General features: G+C 43.5%; 3 protein-coding genes across 3 annotated transcripts in view; 2 read left to right on the plus strand and 1 right to left on the minus strand.

Annotated features, from left to right (window-relative positions):
* The window catches only part of nol6 (nucleolar protein 6 (RNA-associated)), a 43,308-nt gene that overhangs the window by 7,894 nt on the left and 13,312 nt on the right, over nt 1-22,102 (minus strand). Inside the window, exons 15-22 of the mRNA XM_079517169.1 lie at nt 16,654-16,729; nt 14,693-14,833; nt 13,782-13,899; nt 13,179-13,333; nt 12,110-12,273; nt 11,278-11,430; nt 9,123-9,220; nt 7,301-7,425 (exon numbers count right to left, since the gene is read on the minus strand). Coding sequence (XP_079373295.1) covers nt 7,301-7,425; nt 9,123-9,220; nt 11,278-11,430; nt 12,110-12,273; nt 13,179-13,333; nt 13,782-13,899; nt 14,693-14,833; nt 16,654-16,729 — 1,030 coding nt within the window. The remainder of the gene's footprint in view (nt 1-7,300; nt 7,426-9,122; nt 9,221-11,277; nt 11,431-12,109; nt 12,274-13,178; nt 13,334-13,781; nt 13,900-14,692; nt 14,834-16,653; nt 16,730-22,102) is intronic.
* Nucleotides 1,927-4,447, plus strand: LOC306934563 (cocaine- and amphetamine-regulated transcript protein-like). The gene is made up of 3 exons (XM_079517183.1): nt 1,927-2,122; nt 3,077-3,160; nt 4,327-4,447. Exons 1-3 carry the CDS (start codon nt 1,985-1,987, stop codon nt 4,432-4,434), a joined length of 330 nt encoding a protein of 109 aa, XP_079373309.1. The 5' UTR covers nt 1,927-1,984; the 3' UTR covers nt 4,435-4,447.
* On the plus strand, nt 16,901-21,484 carry LOC306934556 (E3 SUMO-protein ligase ZBED1-like). The gene is made up of 4 exons (XM_079517173.1): nt 16,901-17,248; nt 17,795-18,028; nt 18,620-19,642; nt 20,116-21,484. Exons 1-4 carry the CDS (start codon nt 16,988-16,990, stop codon nt 20,665-20,667), a joined length of 2,070 nt encoding a protein of 689 aa, XP_079373299.1. The 5' UTR covers nt 16,901-16,987; the 3' UTR covers nt 20,668-21,484.

The raw sequence follows: 22,102 nt of genomic DNA on the forward strand, positions 1-22,102 counted from the left end.
ATCTCTTGGAGCGGTGAGCCGCAGCCATTGCCAAGGAGCGGTGAGCTGCAGCCGTGCCGCGCTCGGAATCATTTGATTAGTAGATTTGACCCCCCAATCCAACCCTTTGATGCTGAGTGTCAAGCAGGGAGGCATTGGGTCCCATTTTTACAGTCTTTGGTATGACCCGGCCGGGGATCAAACCCCGACCTCCCAGTTTCAGGGCGGACACTCTAACCACAAGGCTGGTCGACAGCAACAACAACAACAAACAACCACCGTTGTGCTGCTATTACAGACGTTGGTGATTGTAGCGTACCGGTTGATGAAGTACTATTGACCAACCTTATGGTGACACCTCTTTCCATGAGGACGATAATGGTGGTGATCACAGCATCAGCAAGAGAACCAGGGTAATGTTTGCATCCATGCTGGCAATGACACAGCCACCTCATACTCTTTATTCATCGACTTCAATACAATAACAAACTCTGCCCCCCCCCCCCCCCCTGGGGGCCTCATACTGTCGCTCATAAGGTCGCTATGTCCCCTATTATGGTACCATAATAGGGGAACAGGCAGACATTGATAAAAATTATGTAGACCTTTTGTAAATTACGTAATGGTTTCATTTTACGCTCTCAAGACTTAAAGATCTAAAATGGTCCATTTAGTTACCAACTCTCCATCATTTAACTGGGGACCAGCTGGAACCCCCTCAAGGACCACCGGTGGTCCCCGGACCACTGGTTGAAAACCACTGAATTAAGTATATAGGATTTAAGTGGTTAAATCATTTAAGTGGTTAAAGCTGCTACAAGCAATAATATGTCAACATTCTTTTTTTTTTTTTATCACTTAGATTTTTATTTATTTTTTGAACAAACACACAATAGCAAAGGAAATATGTCAACATTTTAATTGCCTTTTTTTTTTTTTTTTTAGACAGCCAGCAATGGGTAGAACGCTCCCAAAACAAATTAGTCTCTGTGACACATCCAGGGGCCACAATCTGAATTCAAAGATGTTCCTAGAAGCTTTGTCAGTGGTCGAAAAAAAACCTGGTCGCAATGACTAACCAATCAGGAAGCAGACAGGCAAATCGACCAATGACAAAGCTTCTGGGAAAATCTTTGAATGCAGATTGTGGCCCCTAGAGGAGTCACAGAGACTACATTTTTTTGGGAGCGTTCTACCCATTGTTGGTTGTCTGCATACAAAAAAAAGTCATTACAATTTTGACATATTGCTTATAGCAGCTTTAAATCAATTGGACAAAAAGGGAGATTTGAAAAAGTGTGACTTTGATTTTGATATTAGTCCAAAAAAAAGAAAGAAAAAAGAACCACCTAACATGGTCCATCATCCATGGAGCATTATAGTTGTCGTGGGCAGAAACTTTGATCTCCACTTTTCTCGTAAATGAATGGCCTACTTCGTCATACAAGAATGTATAGCAGATCTACAAGATCACACCGTGTAATGATGTGACAATGATGTGAGCATGTAATCTTCTATTTTCAGTATTTTTCTTTAACCCATTTTGGGCGGGAACCCCTTTTGGCGTTTTAAACATGATGTTATAATTTAGCTATTGAAAAATAGCAGATCTACAAGCTCATAGCTTGTAGGTCTGCTATTTTTGAAAAATCGTAAAAATGTGGCGCAAATCTTTGAATATATATTCTTTCAAAGTGAATGTTTTTAACTCTGGTCTAAATGGTTTTTTTTTTTTTTTTTAAGTTCCAGTATTTGGTACAAGGTTTCCACCCCGACACAGCGATGTTTCATGATGCCGTTGTGTCTGTGAGGAGTGGACGACACCTCTAAAGCAGGACGTCACAGAGGACCCAGCCCCCCCCCCCCCCCCCCCCCCGGCTCAGAGGGGTATAAAACCACAACACAGGGACTCTGTGTGTCAACAACAAAAGGTCTACGAGGTGGAAGTGAGACCGCGGAGCACTGCGGACGGAGTAGGAAGCTTATCTGGGTCAGGGGAAACACCATGGGGGTCTACCTTCTCCGTACGCTGCTGTGTGCCGCTGTGGTCTGCTACCACTACCAACCCGCTCACACCAGGGAGATCCAGTCTACGTATCTGACTTATTTCTCTTCCTCGGAGGACTCTAACGAAAAGAAACTGGTGAGAAATAGGTTTAGGGAGACTCTAAGTGAGCATTCTTTTCTTTTTTTTAACCCATTTAGGCCCGTCGTCAAAATTTAAAAAAATGTCTTCTAAATTCTGACAGTTTACTGAAATACCCATGTTTCTGTATCAGTGGTGCTCAATATTTCATGTCAAGGACCCCAAAACTATATGGAATTGGCCACCGACCCCCATCTGAAAATATGTTGTTCCAGGAACCCCTCAGAAGCAAAGATTTGAGTTAAAAACGTTCGCTCTGAAAGAATATATTCAAAGATTTGTGCCGCATTTTCACGGTTTCTCAAAAATAGCTAAAGTATAACATAATGCTTAAAACACCAAAAGGGGTTCCCACCCAGAATGGGTTAAATAGCTTTAAATATTTTATTCAATCAACACCACAGCTACTGATGTGCATATTTCAGTCGGACCATGTTAATTAATCAATCATTTACATAATATGCATCTACTTATTTACATATTTACTTTTAATAATTACCATTTCATTATTACTGTTAATACTGTATATAATACAGATCCTAGATCATAATCTGTCTAAATGAACATTTGTTGAAAATAGCATACAAAGTGGCACATTGCAAGCTTGCAGATCAGCTATTTTTTTGCTAAAACGTTTTGGTGTAGAGGGGGGAAAAGGAGGAGGCTTAGTATAGACCCCTGGGGGTACTCCAGTCAATGAAGTACTGTTTTGTAGACAGGGTTTATAAAACCTGGACAATCTGTGTCATTGTATACTGTATACGTTGGCTATTCAGAAACAGCAGATATACAAGCACCCAGCGGGGCACTTGTCGTGCCCCGCTGTGAGCTTGTACATCTGCTATTTTTTTGAAAAATCGTGAAATTGTGAGAACTACTGATTTAGAATCGTCCTCATGTCTGAATGGGTCAAGTGGTGTTAACACACAGAACGTGTGGTGTTGTTTGCAGATCAGTGATTTGCACGGGGTCCTGGAGAGGCTGAAGAACAACAGGTTCCCCCCGCTGGGGAAGAAGCAGAGTTATCTGCCTATGGTGGGTGATGATAATGTACACATTCATTTACCACCATGTCCACCGCTCATCTCACAGAGAACGTGTGCTCTCTCTCATTCATACAGTTGTAGGCCATCGGTATTGTCCTTTTCTTTTTGCTGAGGTTTGCGTGATCTGCGCAAAAGGACAGTTAACCCATTTTGGGCGGGAACCCCTTTTGGTGTTTTAAACATTATGTTATAATTTAGCTATTGAAAAATAGCAGATCTACAAGCTCATAGCGCGCCACCGAGTGGCGCGCTACGAGCTTGTAGATCTGCTATTTTTGAAAAATCGTGAAAATATTTATTTCAGAAAACTGGAGGATTTAGAAGGATTTTTTAAAATTTTGAGGTCAGGCCTAAATGGGTCAAATGATAAGGGACAATATCGGTGGCACCCAACTGTACACTACTACACCCAAAGATAAAACATTTTCTTCAGTCGCATGGCTACTAAAAGCGTTACTTTTACAGTTCTATATTGAACCAACCATGCACGGTTCAATATACTGCAGATGAGAGAAGATGAAGTTCACACACCGGTCTCGCGCTCCAAAGGTTTATTGCACTTTATTGAAGTCTTCGCCAGGAATTGTCCCGACGAAGACCCGAAGGGGTCGAAACGTTGCATCTCTCTTCAATAAACCTTTGGAGCGCAAGACCGGTGTGCGAACTTCATCTTCCCTCATCTGTACGTATTTTTGTTCAGCGCCCCTAGAATTTTTGAGGTGTGCATGCTTTCTTGTTGGATCCTATCTCTGGTTCAATATAGAAGCTATTTGGGACAGCTAGAGAATATTTCCCAATCCTTTTGTGATGAGGATCTATTGTCCACTACACCCATAATAAGGAAGTTGCCAAATAATGCAGAATTAAGGCCACATGATGCGATAGTGATGCGTTTGATAATGACGATATCTCCCCATGACCCAAACGTGGAAAAATAACCCACATTGTAAACTTGCAGATTGGCCATTTCCACTATTTATTTAAAGTTTAAAAAAATGTTTTTGTTTGTTTAGAATTTGGGGAAATTATTTTTCATTTGTGATCATTCTTTGGGACATTTTTTGTTGAAAATCCTTTAAAATAACATTTACGTGCGACCCATAAAATAATATTACTGGTGACACTGCTGCTGATGGTGTGTTTCTATATCCACAGTGTGACCCAGGGGAACAGTGTGCGCTGAGGAAAGGCTCCAGGATTGGAAAACTGTGCGACTGCCCCCTGCCCAGAACGTGCAACTCCTTTCTACACCGCTGTTTGTGACACTCTCTCCCTCCTCGTCAGTGTTGTTTTTGTCGACTAAAACTAAGACGGAAAATGTCCGTCGACTACCTTTTTCCACTGACGAAAACTAAATGGAAACTAAATGAAAACAGAGCTATGGTGACTAAAAATAAGACTAAATATACCTACGATTTCGTTGACAAATAAAAACTAGAGTAAAATGTTAGGAAGGGACTAGTGGACAAGAGATCCAGTATAAGTCATTTTACACTTGGTTGCATGCTGAAAATAGCAGATCTACAAGCTCACAACGCGTCGCAACGCATTTACATTTTAGTCGACTAAATCAACTGTAGATTTAGTCGACTAAAATCGTATGACATTTAGTCGACTAAAACTAGACTAACACCATACAGACCTTCCAGGTGACTGCTCCTCGTCTCTCTCTCTATACTCTGTTTACACCGACATTTTTGACTGCTATGAAAGAACGAAACCATGACACAAAATCACTGACGACGACGACGACGCCAACTACGTTGAATGTATTTGTTAAAAGATTCTATTTTGTCTACTTGAGTATTTACGTTTTCCTTGTTTCGTGAACCGTTAATAACTGCACAACAACTGTATTTTATCATTTGTAATATATTACCGGTGCTACTAAAAAAAACGTTTTTGTAATCTTAATTCTTTTTAGGTTTTCTGAGCTCAATTGCACCCAAAATACCTGAACTGTTAACATCCAGTAGATTTTCTGTGGTCTGGGGTTTTCTGGCTAAAAAAAGTGCTCCGATTTGCCTGTGGACTGTGAGGTAAGAGTCCACAAATCCCAAATATGACATAGGAATTTGCCAGCAGATGTCACTGTTTTCAATGTTTTGCCTGTTTTCCTTGCAGCTCAAAAGGCTTCACAGACACAGAAAATCCCAGACCACAGAAAATCCACTGAATGTTCAGAGTTCAGGTTTTTTGGGTGTAATTGAGGTCATAAACCTAAAAGAAAAATGAAAAATAAGGTCATGACACCTTTAAATCACTTACACCCTATATATTTCATTGACCACGGTCTTCTGAAAAAACCCATTAACATGGTGAATCACATCTTGATGATGTCATCAAGATGTGATTCACCATGTTAATGATTTTTTTTCAGACCTCCAGTTCTAGGAAACAGAATGGGGGGGGGACTTTTTTTTAAATTATTTCCACACAACAGCTCTAAGGTATATTAATGATATAGTGTTGAAAATGAGTGGAATGCCCCTTTAATTATTTTTCATTATTTCATTGGTGTAATTATTGCATATTTATGTTCTTATCATTGCTTGTTTTTATACTGCATTGTCTTTCAAACCTTTTCTTTTTTACCTCAATGTGACAAAAAAAGGTTTATACAGTAGATCCATTATTGTAGACATATTTCAGTGTGTTGTAATACTGACACTATTTTTACATGTTAAAGGAATCTGTTTATGTCAGTACTGTACAGTATCATTTACATAATTGGTAATCATTGTATGCTCTTTATTGCATATTGTGTATTTAAGTATGAGTATGTACAGCATACTGCTGTAGGTGTGTATTTGTAGGGTAGGTTGTGGGTAAGCTGTTGGCTAGGTGTTTTTAATACGTACATACTGTGTCTATAATGTCTATACATAATAATAATAATGTCTATACAGTATGTGCAGACAGTGTATTTGCATGTTTTAGGGCGCGTACCAAGCAATATGTCCAAGTTAATCAGAGTGACTATATACTGAATGTGCCTCCTGTGAGTCTGTCATTTTATTGTTACACTCCACCGACGAGTCATTAGAAATAGTGTTTTGTTTGGCTCCTTTTATTCACCACTGTTTTGCAGGTTGTACTGTTATGTCAACATCTCTTCATGTTAAATAATAATAAAAATGGGATCCGAAAGACAATGTGTGTGTGTGTGTGTGTGTGTGTGTGTGTGTGTGTGTGTGTGTGTGTGTGTGTGTAGGAAGCCTCAGTAATATCCAAAAATCAGTTGTGAGAGGACTGCAGATTGCAGGAATGCCCATGCCCAAGAGCTAAGGCATTGGCAAAATTCTGTTCAGTATCTGTGATAATTGGCAGTCGCCATTTATGGAGGAAGCGATACTCTTTGTACCCATGACCTGTATCCTGAAACACTTGTTGAGTTTTCCAAGATTGGGCATCTACTATTGTTTGTGTTCAAGAATTTCTTGTTAACACCCCGAGCGCACAGGACGAAGTTCTCCGCCTTTTCAATTAGTAACGTCCAGCGCCCAGGACGAAGATTGATCAAAAGGACGGAAATTAATGATATCAAAACCGAATCGCATAGCTCCACAGGCTGGGACGTCATCGAAAATGTTCCCCCCCCTGTTTAGCCGACGAGACCGAACGTTAATAACTCTTGATTTAAATCATTCCGTCCAATTCTAAGCAAAGATTATGTGTTAGACGGCCCACCGCGGTCCCGTCGCTAGTCACGGTAGAATTAATCATACCTCCCGTTGTTGTAGATCGAGTGTTTTGGCTACATCTAGCTGCTTCAGCCACATCCGGGATAACATCCGGTCCATCGGTAAAAGTGCTCCGCTGCTCTAAATCGCTGGGCGCTATGATTTAATGGATTAAATAACCCCGTGGCTGCGTGTGCACGCATGGATTTAGGCAAAAAAATCTAATCTCACGACTGAATTTGTTTTTGTATGGCCATGTCCAAATGTGTGATTTCATTTGTTAAACAAAGCGACGCATTGAGAGCTTGTAGACAGGCTATTTTCACTGCGCATCCTGCTTCCATGGAAGACATGCTGGCTTCTATGGAATCCAAATGACTGGCTACTGCTAAGAACTTGAATCCATGCACACGCACGTGTGTGTGTGTGTGTGTGTGTGTTCTGACCTGTACACTAGGAGCCACTTTGGTCCATAGAGACCGCTTCTTGTCTTGGGGGCTGGCGATAAACATGACAGGCAGAGACTCCCTGGAGGCCATGAAGTCATTCCTGATCTCGGTGTAGTCGGCAGCTACACGTGACAGAGAGGAAACATGGGTGGGTGGGGGGGGTTTGGTGGGGGGGCGACGACAATTTGACCCTAGTCTAAAACAAACTGGGGCGTATAAAACGGACCAGGATGTGTGTGTAGGATGTGGATGTGTGTGAGTGTGTCTGTTGTGTGACACAGATACAGTGAGAGAGAGAGAGATAGAGAGGGAGAGAGAGAGAGAGAGAGAGAGAGAGAGAGAGAGAGAGGGAGGCAAATCTACACAACATAAAACATTCAGCAAATATTGCTGATGTACAACCTTACAATGTGTCACGAGAATCATGTTATTTAGGGTTTAAGTGGCTGGAACTGGTTCCTGGAACTGGTTCTGTTCTGGTTCTCGCGCCCAATTTAGAACCGGTTTATAGTGTTATAGTGCAGATGCAATGTAAATAAGGGTGAATTAAAGTTTTTTTTTTTAAATCATAAAATAAAAACAGTGCATTAGTCTACTAGTTTGATACTAAAGCTTGTATCTATGTTTAGCTCCTCCTGTCTACATGTCGAAGTGTCCTTGGTCAAGACAATGAACCCTAGATTGGCTCCAATGCGTCGGTCGGTGTGAGCTTGATACCATTGGTGTGTGAATGTGGGAAGTGAGGACGCTGGGGTCGACTGTTCGCCGCTTCACCTCCCAATGTATGAATGAATGAACCAACCATTGTAAAGCACTTTGAGCACTTGGAAAAGCGCTATAATAATAATGGCATTCATCATAAATGTCACTACAGAAAATGAAGTTCTCACTTTCCCTGTTGTCTGTCTTTGTTGTTGCATGACACGTGCATGTGTGTGTAACCCACAAATCAGCCTCATATCCACTTTACATATTCAATTTTTTACACATTCTTAAGGGCTTAACCCATTCAGGCCTGACGTCGAAATTTAAAAGAAAAAAGTTTTCTAAATCATGACAATTTTCGGAAAGATTTGAGGCACATTTTAACGATTTTTCAAAAATAGCAGACCTACAAGTTCATAGCGCGCCACTCGGTGGCGCGCTATGAGCTTGTAGATCTGCTATTTTTCAATAGCTAAATTATAACAAAATGTTTAAAACACCAAAAGGGGTTCCCGCCCAAAATGGGTTAATGGTTAATGTGGTTAAACGCTAACGTGACATGGATGCGTTCCAGGTCTCAATGGATTAAACATCTTACAATATTGTGCGTCTTTCAAATATGCGTGCAAAGTTTACTTTGGGAAGCTGTAGGGAATAGCGTTGTTGCACGACACGTGCATGTGCATGCAACCCACAAATCAGCCCCATATTCACTTTAGATAGTCTATATATATATATATATATATATATATATATATACGCATTCTTAACAGCTTAAACATCTTACAATATTGGCTGTCTTTCAAATATGCGTGCAGAGTTTACTTTGGGAAGCTGCAGGAATCAACGCCCTCCGTTGATTACAATGGTTCTGCTTAAAACCAGTGGAAATGCTGGCCGGTTCCAAGAATCTATAACGGAACCGGTGCTAGAGCCAAAGTTTATTTTGGTGGGAAAAAGGGGCATTTGAGAGTGCGCGGATAAACTGTACAGTTCACTAGAAAGCACCAATGTTCCCAGAACCCACACAATCACCAAAGTAATTTTGGTGGGGGAAGAAAGAGGGCATGCGAGAGTGTGCAGATATGCCCTCTCCTCTTCTTTGTGCGCTTACCAGTGAGCTGGTTGTTTAGGTTCACCACCAAGGGATTGTTCTTCCAATCAAAGGAAGAGAGTAGATGGAGGAAGCGAAGGAAGCCCACCTGAAGAGAACTGAGAGAGAGAGATACGTTTCATGCACGTGGCCTGGTGAATAACAAAAGGCACAGATTTTTTAGTATGGAATATACAATGGAGTAGAGGGCTGTCCACACCAAGCACTATCTAAATATGGTTCACCACTACCGTCGTCATTAGTTACTCTGCCATCTGCTTGAGTTAGCAAGAATTGTTTTGAAATATTTTTTACAATTATAGTTACAGTTCAAAGCCGGCTTTTCTTTAACCCATTCTGGGCGGGAACCCCTTTTGGTGTTGGCATTATGTTATGCTTTAGCTATTGAAAAATAGCAGATCTACAAGCTCATAGCGCGCCACCGAGTGGCGCGCTACGAGCTTGTAGGTCTGCTATTTTTGAAAAATCGAAGAACTACTGACATAGAAACATAGCTTTTTCAGAAAACTGTCAGGATGTAGAAGACATTTTTAGAATCTGATCCCAGGTCAAAATGGGTTAATGAATGAAATGTAATTGTCCAATCTGTATTGTAGAGTACGGTATGTTAATACAACATAACTTATACAATTGGGGTGGTTGTATTTTGCCTCTATGTAAGACAGGAAGTTACATAGCGCTGAATTGTTTGTGTCGTTTCTTTTCATTATATTTCGTATTATGCTTTTGTTCCAACTGCGCTATTTTAGCTTACTAGGTTTCCAGCGCTAGTTTGTTCCGCAACCTCTATGCCCAGAAAAGCACAGGGATCTTTCAGGCTACCGAGTTACACCCTGGGCAAGACCTACGCTGTAAAGACTATCATTAGTTTGGGCGGAAGTTGCGGGATTTTAGCGGAAGTATCGCCCAAGGAAATGACGATGCTTTACAAATCAGTTTACATTCTCCGCGAATGAAACAAGTGTTGTGATTGGTCAGGAAAATACCGTATCCGGGGGAAATACATCTGACGGATGTTCCGGAGGATACATTCGCTGATAGCTTCTCTGCCTTACGTTGTGAGCAGGCTTTTCTTTTCGAAGATAAGCCTGGGACCGAGGCTAACCGAGTTATGGCCATTTGAAGTGTTAAACACTGCTGTTGTGGCTCTTATGTGTGCAAATTAGTTTTTTTGGTGTGGCTATTTTCATGGCGGACCCCTGAACAGTGTTTGTACCAAGTTTGGTACAGATTGGAGCAACAGGGTCGTTTAAATGTGAAAAGAAGTGAAATGGGAAAAACACAAAAGATTATAATTTCCACATCTCATAAAAGCCTATACTCTCACACTGCGGGAAGATGATTTATTATTGTAAAGATGCTGTGATCAGCAATAGAAAAGCATTTTAACGACTATTTCTTCCGCCATGTCGCCCACTAATAAGCATTTTTCCCAACGCGTTAAGGCTGACAGTATACTTGGACCCTTACATTTGACAGTGAAAGAACCAAATGATAGCGAATGATGATCAGAAGTTGAGCTCAACCCAAACTGACCAAACCTTGGTTTGGTTTGTCACAGATGTTTAGAAGCAATCAAGGAGAACATCATACTTAACATTTCATTGTATAATTATGGAAAATTATGAACGAGCATTCAAATGCTTGCGAGTGCGTTGTCAGCTTGCAGAAAACAATTAAGTGAAAGTGGTTAAGCGCATCTGTGGGTTTTATAAATATTGAACTAATGAAAAGTGAACTTGTGACTAACTAATAACTACAATTGGATTCAATCCATTGGAACACAGGTTATTTTTTTTTCCATTTCCTGAAAAGTCATGGTTTTGGAGATACAAGGTTTCCACCCGACAGTGACAAAATTAGGCTTAAATTAACCCATTTAGGCATGAGGCCGATTCTAATTCTAAAAGTTTCTATGTCAGTGGTTCTCAAACAATTTCATGTTGAGACCCCAAAAATTATATGTAATTGTCTGCCAACCCCCATCAGAAAACATATGAGTTAAAAACGTTCGCTCTGAAAGAATATATATTCAAAGATTTGCGCCACATTCTCAAGATTTTTCAAAAATAGCAGATCTACAAGCTCGTAGCGCGGCACTTGGTGCCGCGCTACGAGAACCCAGAATGGGTGAAATTAATGGAGAACCAGTTACCCAGGAGGGGTGAACGGGGCCGGCTGCAGGAAGAGGAACGCCACCAGCAGGTCTGCCACGTTTTCTGTGACGTCGTCGCTGAAGAGCTGGGCACCCAACCAACGCTTGGCCAGGCGACACACTCCCCCGAAACACGGGTGCTGCTGCTGGAGGCTGAGGAGTGGAACACATGTGGAACGAGGCCGGTGAGAGGAGGAGGGGAGAGGTCAAGATACAGAGAAGTAGATTCAAAAGGAAAAGATAAAATGAGGTGATGAATATGAGAAATGCTTTAGGACTGGTGCAGATCAGAGTGATAAGATGCATCACTGCATTCAGCATGCACTATGTGTGGACTACAGTACTACAGTACTACTAGTTTGTGTGCACAACACAAACTAGTGTACACACATTGTAGAAATACTGTAAGTGTGCAGTCGAGTAACGTATCTACATCTTCCATGGCCAATGGGGGATTTCCCTCTGGCCTTGGAGGTAGACGTTTGGTTTCCCACACTGGAGATCCGGGTTCAATTAAATGGTAAATAGTAAATGGTGCATTTATATATTTATCCAAAGCCCTTTACAAACATTACAATCACCCATTCAAACACACATTCATACACCGATGGCGGAGGAAACCACGCAAGGCACCAACCTGCACATGGGGAGCAATTAGGGGTTCAGAGACTTGCTCAAGGACACTTCGACACCAACTCTGGGGGGGGGGGGGGGGGGGAACCCGGGATCGAACCGGGAACCTCACGCTCTACCCATGAGTGCCGCCAAATGTGCTCGTTCGCACACACAAACACGCACACACAACACTTTCATGTCCCTGTGTGAGCCGTACCCGTGCAGCATGCTGGTCAGAAGGGGCTTGTGAACGGTCTCCATCTCCAGAGCCTGGGCCTCGTCGTTGTCTCTGACCAGGAGCAGTCCCTCGGGGCTCACGCTCTCCCTCAGCACCTGAGGCTCGCGCTTGTACGCAACCTGGATACGGAACGCTAAGCCGTCCTGTACACACACACACACACACACACACACACAGAAGAAAAAAGATATATATATAATTAAAAATATATAATCGGCAGGCTAGGCCTTCCAAAACATATCAGACTGGCCAGGCTCTAACCTTGATAATCTTCTTTCTTTCTCTCTCTCTCTCCCTCTAGTACAGTGGTTCCCACGCGGGGAAGCGACGCGTGGTGAGCGTGTAGATCGCCTATTTCCACTACTACTTAAACATTCGTTTTCTAATTTATGGAATTTCTTAAATTTTTTCTTTTATTTCTTCATGAAATTACTGAAATAAACCATTGAATTTGTTTTTAATTCATGGAAAATGTTGCCTTTTGGTGGGGGGGTGGGGGGTGAAAATGTTTTGAAATAATAATAATTAAAAACAAAATCTAGGAAACCAAGGGACCCATAAAAATGGGTCCCACCGACCCAGTGTTTTGGAACCAGTGCTCTAGCACATTTTTTCAGGCCGCGACCCGTGTAGTAGACTGGAACTCACCTATGCTTTCTATGGCATAGGCAGCTCCCGGCAGGATCCGCCGGGAGAAACTACACGCAGCTGCGCCACATGAGACTAATTAATTAGAGCGACAGAGAGAGAGGAGTGTGCGAGTGTACGTCAATTTAACAAAGGTGCAGACGATCAGAAATCAGAGTGAGCGACGTTTGCGCTACTGTATGCCGACTTGAAGTGGACTTGGACTTGGCCCCAGACTTTTTTTTCTCCTCCCTGGAAATAAAAACGCCTGGGTTTCCGAGGCTACTGAGGTGTAGTGGTGCTGCTTACCTTCCACACGTCCAGGTGTGTGGGGCAGGCTTTACAGGTGTAGTGGTGCTGCTTACCTTCCACACGTCCAGGTGTGTGGGGCAGGCTTTACAGGTGTAGTGGTGCTGCTTACCTTCCACACGTCCAGGTGTGTGGGGCAGGCTTTACAGGTGTAGTGGTGCTGCTTGTGAAGCTGCTCCGCCATGCTGATGTGGAAGGCAGCCTTGAGGTGACGGATGGCCAGGCGGTCCTGTGGCCACTTCCCGCTGCCCTCCATGTGACAGATCACTGCAACAGGACAGACCCCAGGCTTACTAGCATGCAAATGTTTATTTACATTAACCCATTTAGGACTGAGACCAGATTCTACATAATGACTCAATAAGAATACATCGGAAAAACATCAAAACATTCAGGAGCACAGCTTTTTAGAAAACTGTGTGTGGCTCTAGTAAAGAGGCCTGTAATTCGGAACAAGCTAGGACGTGAGCGCCCTCTGGTGGACATACTGTATAGTGTATATAGAGAGAGGAACAGAGACCCCTCAGCACCAACCGCTTTGATCAGCTAAACGATATTAAAACACACACATGCGCGCACACACTTTATTATGCACTCAATTGTATTTCACTTCACACTTCTTTTAACTGCAATGATGAGCCTGAACTGTATTGATTCTTGAATTGAATGCATTGATTCTGATTCTGAACATGTCGCCAAAGGATGACGTATGTACCTGTGACAGGGGTGATGTAGACGGGACAGGGTTTTCCTTCCTTTGGAACCAGCGACCTTGACGAGGATTCTCTGTCGAAGAACCAGTAGTCCAACTTTAGAGGCACAGGAGGAAACACCTGGACAGGAGATCATGGAAACATCAGCAGCACGTCTACAGGACAAGATCGCCATCGCTCAAGATCCCTACGGTAGTTCAAGCTAGCCTGGCTAATAAGCCAGACTCAAATCTGGCTGTGGTCGTGTGGTCGTGTGGTATTTGAGTCTGGAGGTGCTGTGTATGGATCTTGTTTCCCGGGGGGCGGGTTCAAACATTTTCTCTTTGACGCAATTGGTCAGAGCTACTGTCAGTCAAAGGTCTCAAGCATTGAACGTCACTGTACCAAAGCCCGCCCATATTGCATACCGTGTCCCGATTGGCCACACCAGTTCTCTGGTGTAGGAAATGGGCGTACAATTGAGCCTCTCCAGACCGTAATCCGCCGGCAGGCAATTTTTTGTTGCCAACGGCTGATTCGGTCTGGCTTATTCAAGTTCAAGCATCCCCCAACCATATAATTACAGTAGTGACCAACATACTTGTGATAGGGCTTAAATTCCACACTATATAATTCCTGCTCATTGGTAAGACACAGATGGTTTAGACACTTTACATCGTTTACAACCACTTTTGCAACTGAACTGTTCAATTCAAGATGAACTCTACCTAAAAATAGAAGCTGCTTGTGTTAATAACAACAACAACAACAACAATAAATGATTATGTTCATAGCCCTTTTCAAGTGTTTCATGAGCACAAGAGAAAGTAACCATAATAGAAGAATATGAGATATTGAACGGGGGAAAGGAACATTATAATAGAAATTAGAAAATGATAATGGATAATTATGAAGTGGATAATAACAATAGTACCTGTGTGTATCTGAGGGCCGGGTGGGCTCCTTGTACTGAGGTGACTGACAGAGGGAGACCCTCCAGCTTCCACAGCTTCCCACTGAGGTCATCAAAAGACTGAATGACCGCCAGACTCTCCTCCTCTCCGGTGCTCGGCACCTTATGGACACAGCGTGCATTGGACAAACACTTAGAAGCTATTGAATATTGAGTATTTAAAACACGCTGCACCATTCCTCTGATAAATAGGCTACACATTTTGCACGCATAGGCTTTTGTAGTAAATTCAAAGGAAAGCAGTGGTCCGGGGAAAGCCTTTAAGGTGTTTCCAGGGGGTCCCAACAAAGTGACTGGGAACCACTGCCGTAGCCTGTGACAATGGTGACACTTAACTGTCAAACCTTTCAGGTCGAGACCCAAAAGCAGGGGGTTTTCAACTGGCGGTCCGTGAAGGTATTGCGTGTGGTCCCTGACCATGTATTTAGTAATGTAGCAAAGTGAAGATTTTGTATTTTCTAACACGGAACAGTGCACTAAACTTTTGTGCACTGTTCCGTGGAAGGGCGTCAATGTTTATCAGAATTACTGGGAAGTCTGAGGTTAAGAAATTCCACAGAAAAGGCAGTTAGAATCTCAAGAAGGGTAAGTGTACCAGCTTGCCTGATTGAGTCATAAATAGGAAATGTGCCCATATAATCATGTGCTATATCTTGCACATACTTGCCATTTTTGCCTATATACAGGTTTAATGTTTGTTTTTAGTTCAATGTTTGTTTTAAAAACGCCATTGACAATGAAGGGAAAATTTACATCATATTGTCTCTTTATTGTTAATGGCATTTAATGTTTGTGTTGGCACGGTTTGTTTTTTCATCATCATTACATCACCTAATCAACATGAGTTAGACTTTAACTCTATCTCTACCGCTAGCTGTTAGCATTAAACCCCAGTTCCACTTCCCAGTGCCAGCATACGCGTTCACATTAAAAGACAGAGTTTGCCCGTGTGTGTATATATATTATATTTATTTTTTACTATTATTAAAATAGTTCAAATAGCCGATCTGCAAGATCATAATGTGTGGATGTAGATCGGCTAGTTGAACTATTTTAAAATATTTTTCAAGATAGTGAAATATGGCAAAAAGAGTTTAGGGATAAAGGTTAAGGCCCTCCCAAGATAGGGCCACATGTGTCAGTAGTGTATACCAGTTAAGTCCGTGGACCATCGTTTGAGAAGACATGGGATGCATTCCAGTGTTACAAAAGCATTAATCTTAGCCCATATCCCATTGCAAAACAACAGTGGTCCCCAGGTTGATTCTTAGTTAGCTCTGGTCCATAGCTCTAATGCGTTGCATTTTGAGCTATGTTACTCTCAACTTCCGCCGCTCGCATGAATGCAGACCAGCCTCTCGTCTTTAGCGTAAATAAAAAGAACGTTTTTGCCACTCACCAAAACAAAGGCGGGTTTACTTAGTGGAAGCACTCTGAGCCCCCCACCACACGTATAAACGGCACTTTTTTCCACCGAAAAAAAAAATACTTTTAGTTACTCCACTGCGCCTTCTACCGATATTGCTCAGAGAATTGCCTCATAGAGAATATTTTTCCTCTGGTGAAAAAAAATCCCTTTCTGGCCAAAAAGTACCGTTTATACGTGTGCTTCAACTAAGGAAAGTAGGCTTTCTAATGACACTGAGAGGCTGGTCTGCATTCATGCGAGCGGCGGAAGTTGAGAGTAACATAGCTCTAAATGCAATGCATTAGAGCTATGGACCAGAGCTAATTCTTAGTAAAGGTCAATTTTTTTGTCTTCCTTAGATTGGATATATATATATATATATATATATATCAAATCTGGGCTGACATGAGAGAATCACTGAGGTACTGTGATTGGAACAGCGTCGCCCTCTACTGGCTAATATCCGCAACTACGAGTATTATTAGTAGTATTATATATTTATTTGTTTACATACCTCCCGTCCCACGCTGATGACGTCGTCCATCGCCGCCCCGACATACGTGACACATGTTTCAGGGATGTCTGCATGTCTACAGAGTACAGAAACAAAAAAACACACACACACAAAAGAAGATGTTTCAGGCCTGGGATGTCTGCATGTCTGATACAGAGAAAAACGCACGGAAGAAGACAGGATTGAACGGACGATGATATTGACAGCTTACAAACACAGCTGCCGAGTATAAAATATAACACATTACCCAGCAAAAAACAAACAAAAAAACGTTGACCACACGGCCTGCAAAAGTTAATTCTCGACGGCGATCTTTTATAAATCCAAACTATAAATGGAGCAGATGATGAGTGAATACGACGAGGACGAAAAGCCCACGACGTCGAGCCTCGGATCCCGATGTGCGCCGCCGCAGTCGGAGGAGAAGTTCCACCACCACCGGCTCTCCTCCACCTCCGGACCCGCACGACCGTTCAGACCGACGGCGGAGGAGGCGACCTCCTCCTCCTCGGTCCCCATGCAGAACAACAACAACATGGTCCCGCTGCACAACACCAGCAGCTGCGGGACCTCCACCTCCAGCAGCGAGCTGCAGGTATATGGCTGCCACGCACACACAGTGTCATCACGATTGCACATTTAATTTGACGATTGTCACACAAGTCGTATGCTTGTCGTATCATATGCGTGTGCTTTTTATGGGTTTATCCTCGTAGCAGTTTTGTATTGACCTGTACTTTCGACTTTCGTCGAACTGTATACCCATTCTACAAACTGAATACAAAATGCAATCAATTTCAATCAATTGTGATTAACGATTCAGTTTTTTTGCATTGAACATTGTAACGTTTTTTTTAGGCTTCGTAATCACAAATTGCACAGGGCAGATATGACAATGTAGAAATAAAGAAAGAAATCACTGACACATTAAAACATTCATATTTTTCTTGCCAAAAAAAATATAGAAAAGTGGAAATAATTGATCTACAAGCTAGATCTGCTATTTCTGAAACTGTTTGAAAATGTATGGACATTTTTCAACATGGAAACAATATTGACAATTGATAATTGCGATTATCTCAAATAATTGCGATTAGGGCGATTATGTAATAATTGTGCCAGGCCTAATCTAACCTTGCAGGTGGGCTTGAGGAAGCGCATGAAGCGCAGCTCCGTGTGGGACGTGTTCGTCAAGACGGACAACGAAGTCCACTGCAAGCTGTGCGACGCCAAGCTCAAGTACTTCAGCAGCACCACCAGCATGATGTACCACATCAAGAACAAGCACTCGCACGCGCCCCAGGAGGACCACCACCAGGGGACCGGCGGCGGGGACCCACCACAGGCAGCCGCCGAGGCCATGTCGCACTCAGAGGTGACTCTTTGACAGACGTCATGTTTGTAGTGTCCCAAACGGGTCCAATTTGGTTCGATCTGGACACTCTCAGAGTTAATGTCAGTCCACTCCAATGCAACTGCAACTACTACTTGCAACCATTAGGCTATCCCCGAATCTGCAACTGGTCAGTCCTGACCGCTGCCGTTTCTTGCAAGTGCATCTGGGTTGCAAGTTGCGACCACACCAGTTGCATTGGTGTAGGCTAGTGATTCAGGGACTAGCATTGGTGTGGACTGGCCTTTCTAGTTGGCCTTTTCCCGCCCTGAAAATAGCAGATCTACAAGCTCATAGCGCGCCACCGAGTGGCGCGCTACGAGCTTGTAGGTCTGCTATTTTTTAAAGATCGAAGAACGACTGACATAGAAACAGCTTTTTCAGAAAACTGTCAGGATGTAGAAGACATTTTTAGAATCTGATCTCAGGTCAAACTAGGTCTTTGTTGTATTTGAATGACCATTTACCATGTCATTTATTTATTGACTAGGGTTTAGACTGTTCTTGCTCTCTGCAAGTGGCTCTGTATAAGCGTGTCTGCTACATGACTACATTTTAACCTTGTAATTGCAGGTTACCCAGCGCATCTGTGTAATGATGGAGAAGGACATGCTTCCCCTCAGCATGGTGGACGGCGTAGGATTCCGCGAACTGCTGGCTTACATTGTGCGCGACTACACGGTGCCCACGGTCGAAGAGGTGACGGCTCACGTCGAATCGCATTTCCGCGCAAAGGCCCACGAGCTGAGGCGGCTGCTGGACACGGCCGAGGCTGTGGCTCTGTGCACGGAGCGCTGGGCAGCCATGCCCGCCGAGCGCTACATGACCGTCTACTGCCACTTCATAACGGAGGACTGGCACGCCAGGAGGGCGGTGCTGCAGACGCACGGCATGCCGCCGGTCGGCCACGCGCCGTCCGCCAGTACTACGGACGACCTCGCTGAGAAGCTCATAGAGACGGTGGGGGGCTGGGGACTCGCCGGCCGAGTGACCGCTTGCGTTCGCGACGACGCGAAGAACGTCACGACGGCGGCCCACAGCTGTGCGCGCGTCACCTGGGACTCCGTGGTGTGCTTCGCCTGCGCGCTGCAGTCGTCCGTCAGCCGCGGCGTGAGCGGCGACGTTCTGGGTGTCGTCGCTGCCGCCGGCAAACTGGTGAAACACTTCAACCACAACTCGCACGCGGGCATGGCTCTGGAGCTCAGGCAGGTCCAGATGTGTCTGCCGGGCCACACGCTGATCCAGTCCAGCAAGACCAGGTGGGAAACCATCGGGGACATGTTCGAGAGGCTGATCGAACAGAGGTGGGCCGTCAAAGCTGTTCTGTCTGACCGCACGGTCACCAGCAGGCAAGAGGCCCACGCACTCGACATGAAGGACGAGTACTGGCAAATGATCGAGGACATCACGCCCGTGATGGCTACTCTGAAGTGGGCGATGACGGTCATGTCTGCCGAAACGGAGGCGTCGGTCTCCAACATCTACCCCATCACCTTCAGTCTCCTCCACACTCACCTCACAGCGAGAGAGCACGAGAGCAAACTAGTCTCAGAGTTTAAGATCAAGGTTCGGGAGTCATTGAGGAAACACATGGAGGTAGGCACAGTCACAACCGCCTAGATTTACCATGTAATGCTTTAATTTAGAGTAGACAGGCCTGATAATTTGGAGATCATCAGAATCTTTTTATTGGCCAGCCAGATACAGTATATAGTTCCCTTACAAGGAATTGTACTTGACGCATTGCTTTCACATTCAAACTAAATATACAGCAAATTATAACAAGCCACAGGATCCATTATCACTTTATCCATTATATAGCCTTCATCCCACATGCAAATATTCAGCTCATTTAAGCTGGTTTGATAAATTGATAAATCATTGATAAATGAGGGCCTATGTGCTTATACTGCATCTCTCAGTGACCTGTAGAAGGCAGTATATTACCTGCCTTTGTTGTCTGTTGTCTTTGTTTTTATGTTGACCTGCATACATTTCCTCCGTGTCATGTACCTCACACTTGTCAATAAAAATGTCCTGAAGCCGCAACATTAATTCAATGTTCACAGGTTGACGCTGGTGACCTGGCCTCCAAACCAGCTCTGATGGCCTCCATGCTGGACCCTCGTCACAAGCACCTCAGCTTCCTGACACCCACTGTGAGACTGGCCGCAAAAGTCAAACTGCATGAAATGGTTTCAAAGTTGGACGTGATAAGTAGTACCGTTTTAGCTGCCAAGATCGAAAAGATGGAGACGTTGGCCACGCATCCAGTCAGCCAAGCATCCCAGCCAAAGGCAGGCGACGCCAAGAACGCAATGCTGTTACTCCTAGGCGACAACTACAGCTCGTCTTACGCGGATGACTCCGAGGCCCAGGTGGAGTACTACTTAAGAGACATCTCGCCCTCGCTGGACATAAATCCTCTCGACTGGTGGAGGGTTAATGGTCCAAGATTCCCCGGCCTGGCAATTTTGGCAAAACGCTACCTATGCATACCTGGCGTATCGGTACCTTCAAACCTGATGTCCTCGGAAGACAGAAGGACATACGCGAGAATGCGGACGAGACTCAGCCCAGAGCATGTCGACATGATGATATTTTTAAATAAGAATGGGTAGTAAAGGAGCCGTCCTTGTAGATATTGTACTTGAATGTGGACATTTTACTAAAGATATATGAATATCCGAATATATATGCATATTATCTGGATTTCTTTTTTTTTTTGATCGTGGAGTTAAAGCAGCACTATGTAACTTTCCTCTCTTCTACCCCAGATTTGAACTCTGTTTCCTGCACGTGCTGACATTTTTTTTGTTTTACCATTGAGCCAATAGAGCCTGCCTGCTTGCTCAGGGGATACATTGAATCTTGACCATCAGGTCAAAATTTGTGTCAGAGAGACATGACCTTTGACACAATCTAAAATGTCTCACTAGAAGAGCAGGGGGGCAAAATAGCACACACACCAATTGTATAAGTTATGTTGTATCAAACATACTGTACATATTGGACGAAATTAAAATCTATTCATAAAAGAAAAGTTACACAGTGCTGCAGTAGTTGTAGCAGCCTAGGCATGTTCCTGGTAGGATGTTGAATGTGTAGGCGTTTACATATGGTTGCCTTTATCTCACAATTCTACATGGTTATATAATGTTCTGCTTAGTCTGTGATTCAGATGTACCAATATCCAGATCCAAACCATTGTGCATCACATGATGCAAAACTGGGCCCCCGAAATCACCCTCTCTCTCCCCAACAGAAAATGGAAGATTACTGTCCCTCTAACGATGCTGTCGGGCAGAAACCTTTCATCCATATACAGTAATATTGTTTTTTAAATGTACAGATGTACAGTTGGAGGCCATCGATATTGTCCTTTTCTTTTTGCTGAGGTTTGCGTGATCTGCGCAAAAGGACAGTTAACCCATTTTGGGCGGGAACCCCTTTTGGTGTTTTAAACATTATGTTATAATTTAGCTATTGAAAAATAGCAGATCTACAAGCTCATAGCGCGCCACCGAGTGGCGCGCTACGAGCTTGTAGGTCTGCTATTTTTTAAAAATCGTGAAAATATATATTTCAGAAAACTGGAGGATTTAGAAGGATTTTTTAAAATGTTGAGGTCAGGCCTAAATGGGTCAAATGATAAGGGACAATATCGGTGGCACCCAACTGTAAGCTCACAACGTGTCACGAAGCAACACGCTGTGAGCTTTCAGATCTGCTGGTTTTGGTACGGTTTAGAAACAAAGTTGAAGTGTAACCACTTCAGTCTGTCTGTGTGTTTTATAAATAGTGAACCTAAACACCTTAGAAGCCCGGAACTATTTCATCCAGGGTGCCCATCATTTGTAGCGCACAGACCACTATTACCGGCGCACCGGAAGCTGGTGTGCATGTCTGTGTAGCAGCTAACAATAGCCACACCACTCTAGAGTCTATCGACAACAACGGGAGGTAATAATAAATCTATCGCGACTAGCGACTGGACCGCTGAGCGCCGTCTAACACAGGATCTTTTTTCAGAATTAGACAGGATGATTTAGATCG

This window comes from Electrona antarctica (assembly GCF_951216825.1).
Source record: "Electrona antarctica genome assembly, chromosome: 12".
Taxonomy (NCBI): Eukaryota; Metazoa; Chordata; class Actinopteri; order Myctophiformes; family Myctophidae; genus Electrona; species Electrona antarctica.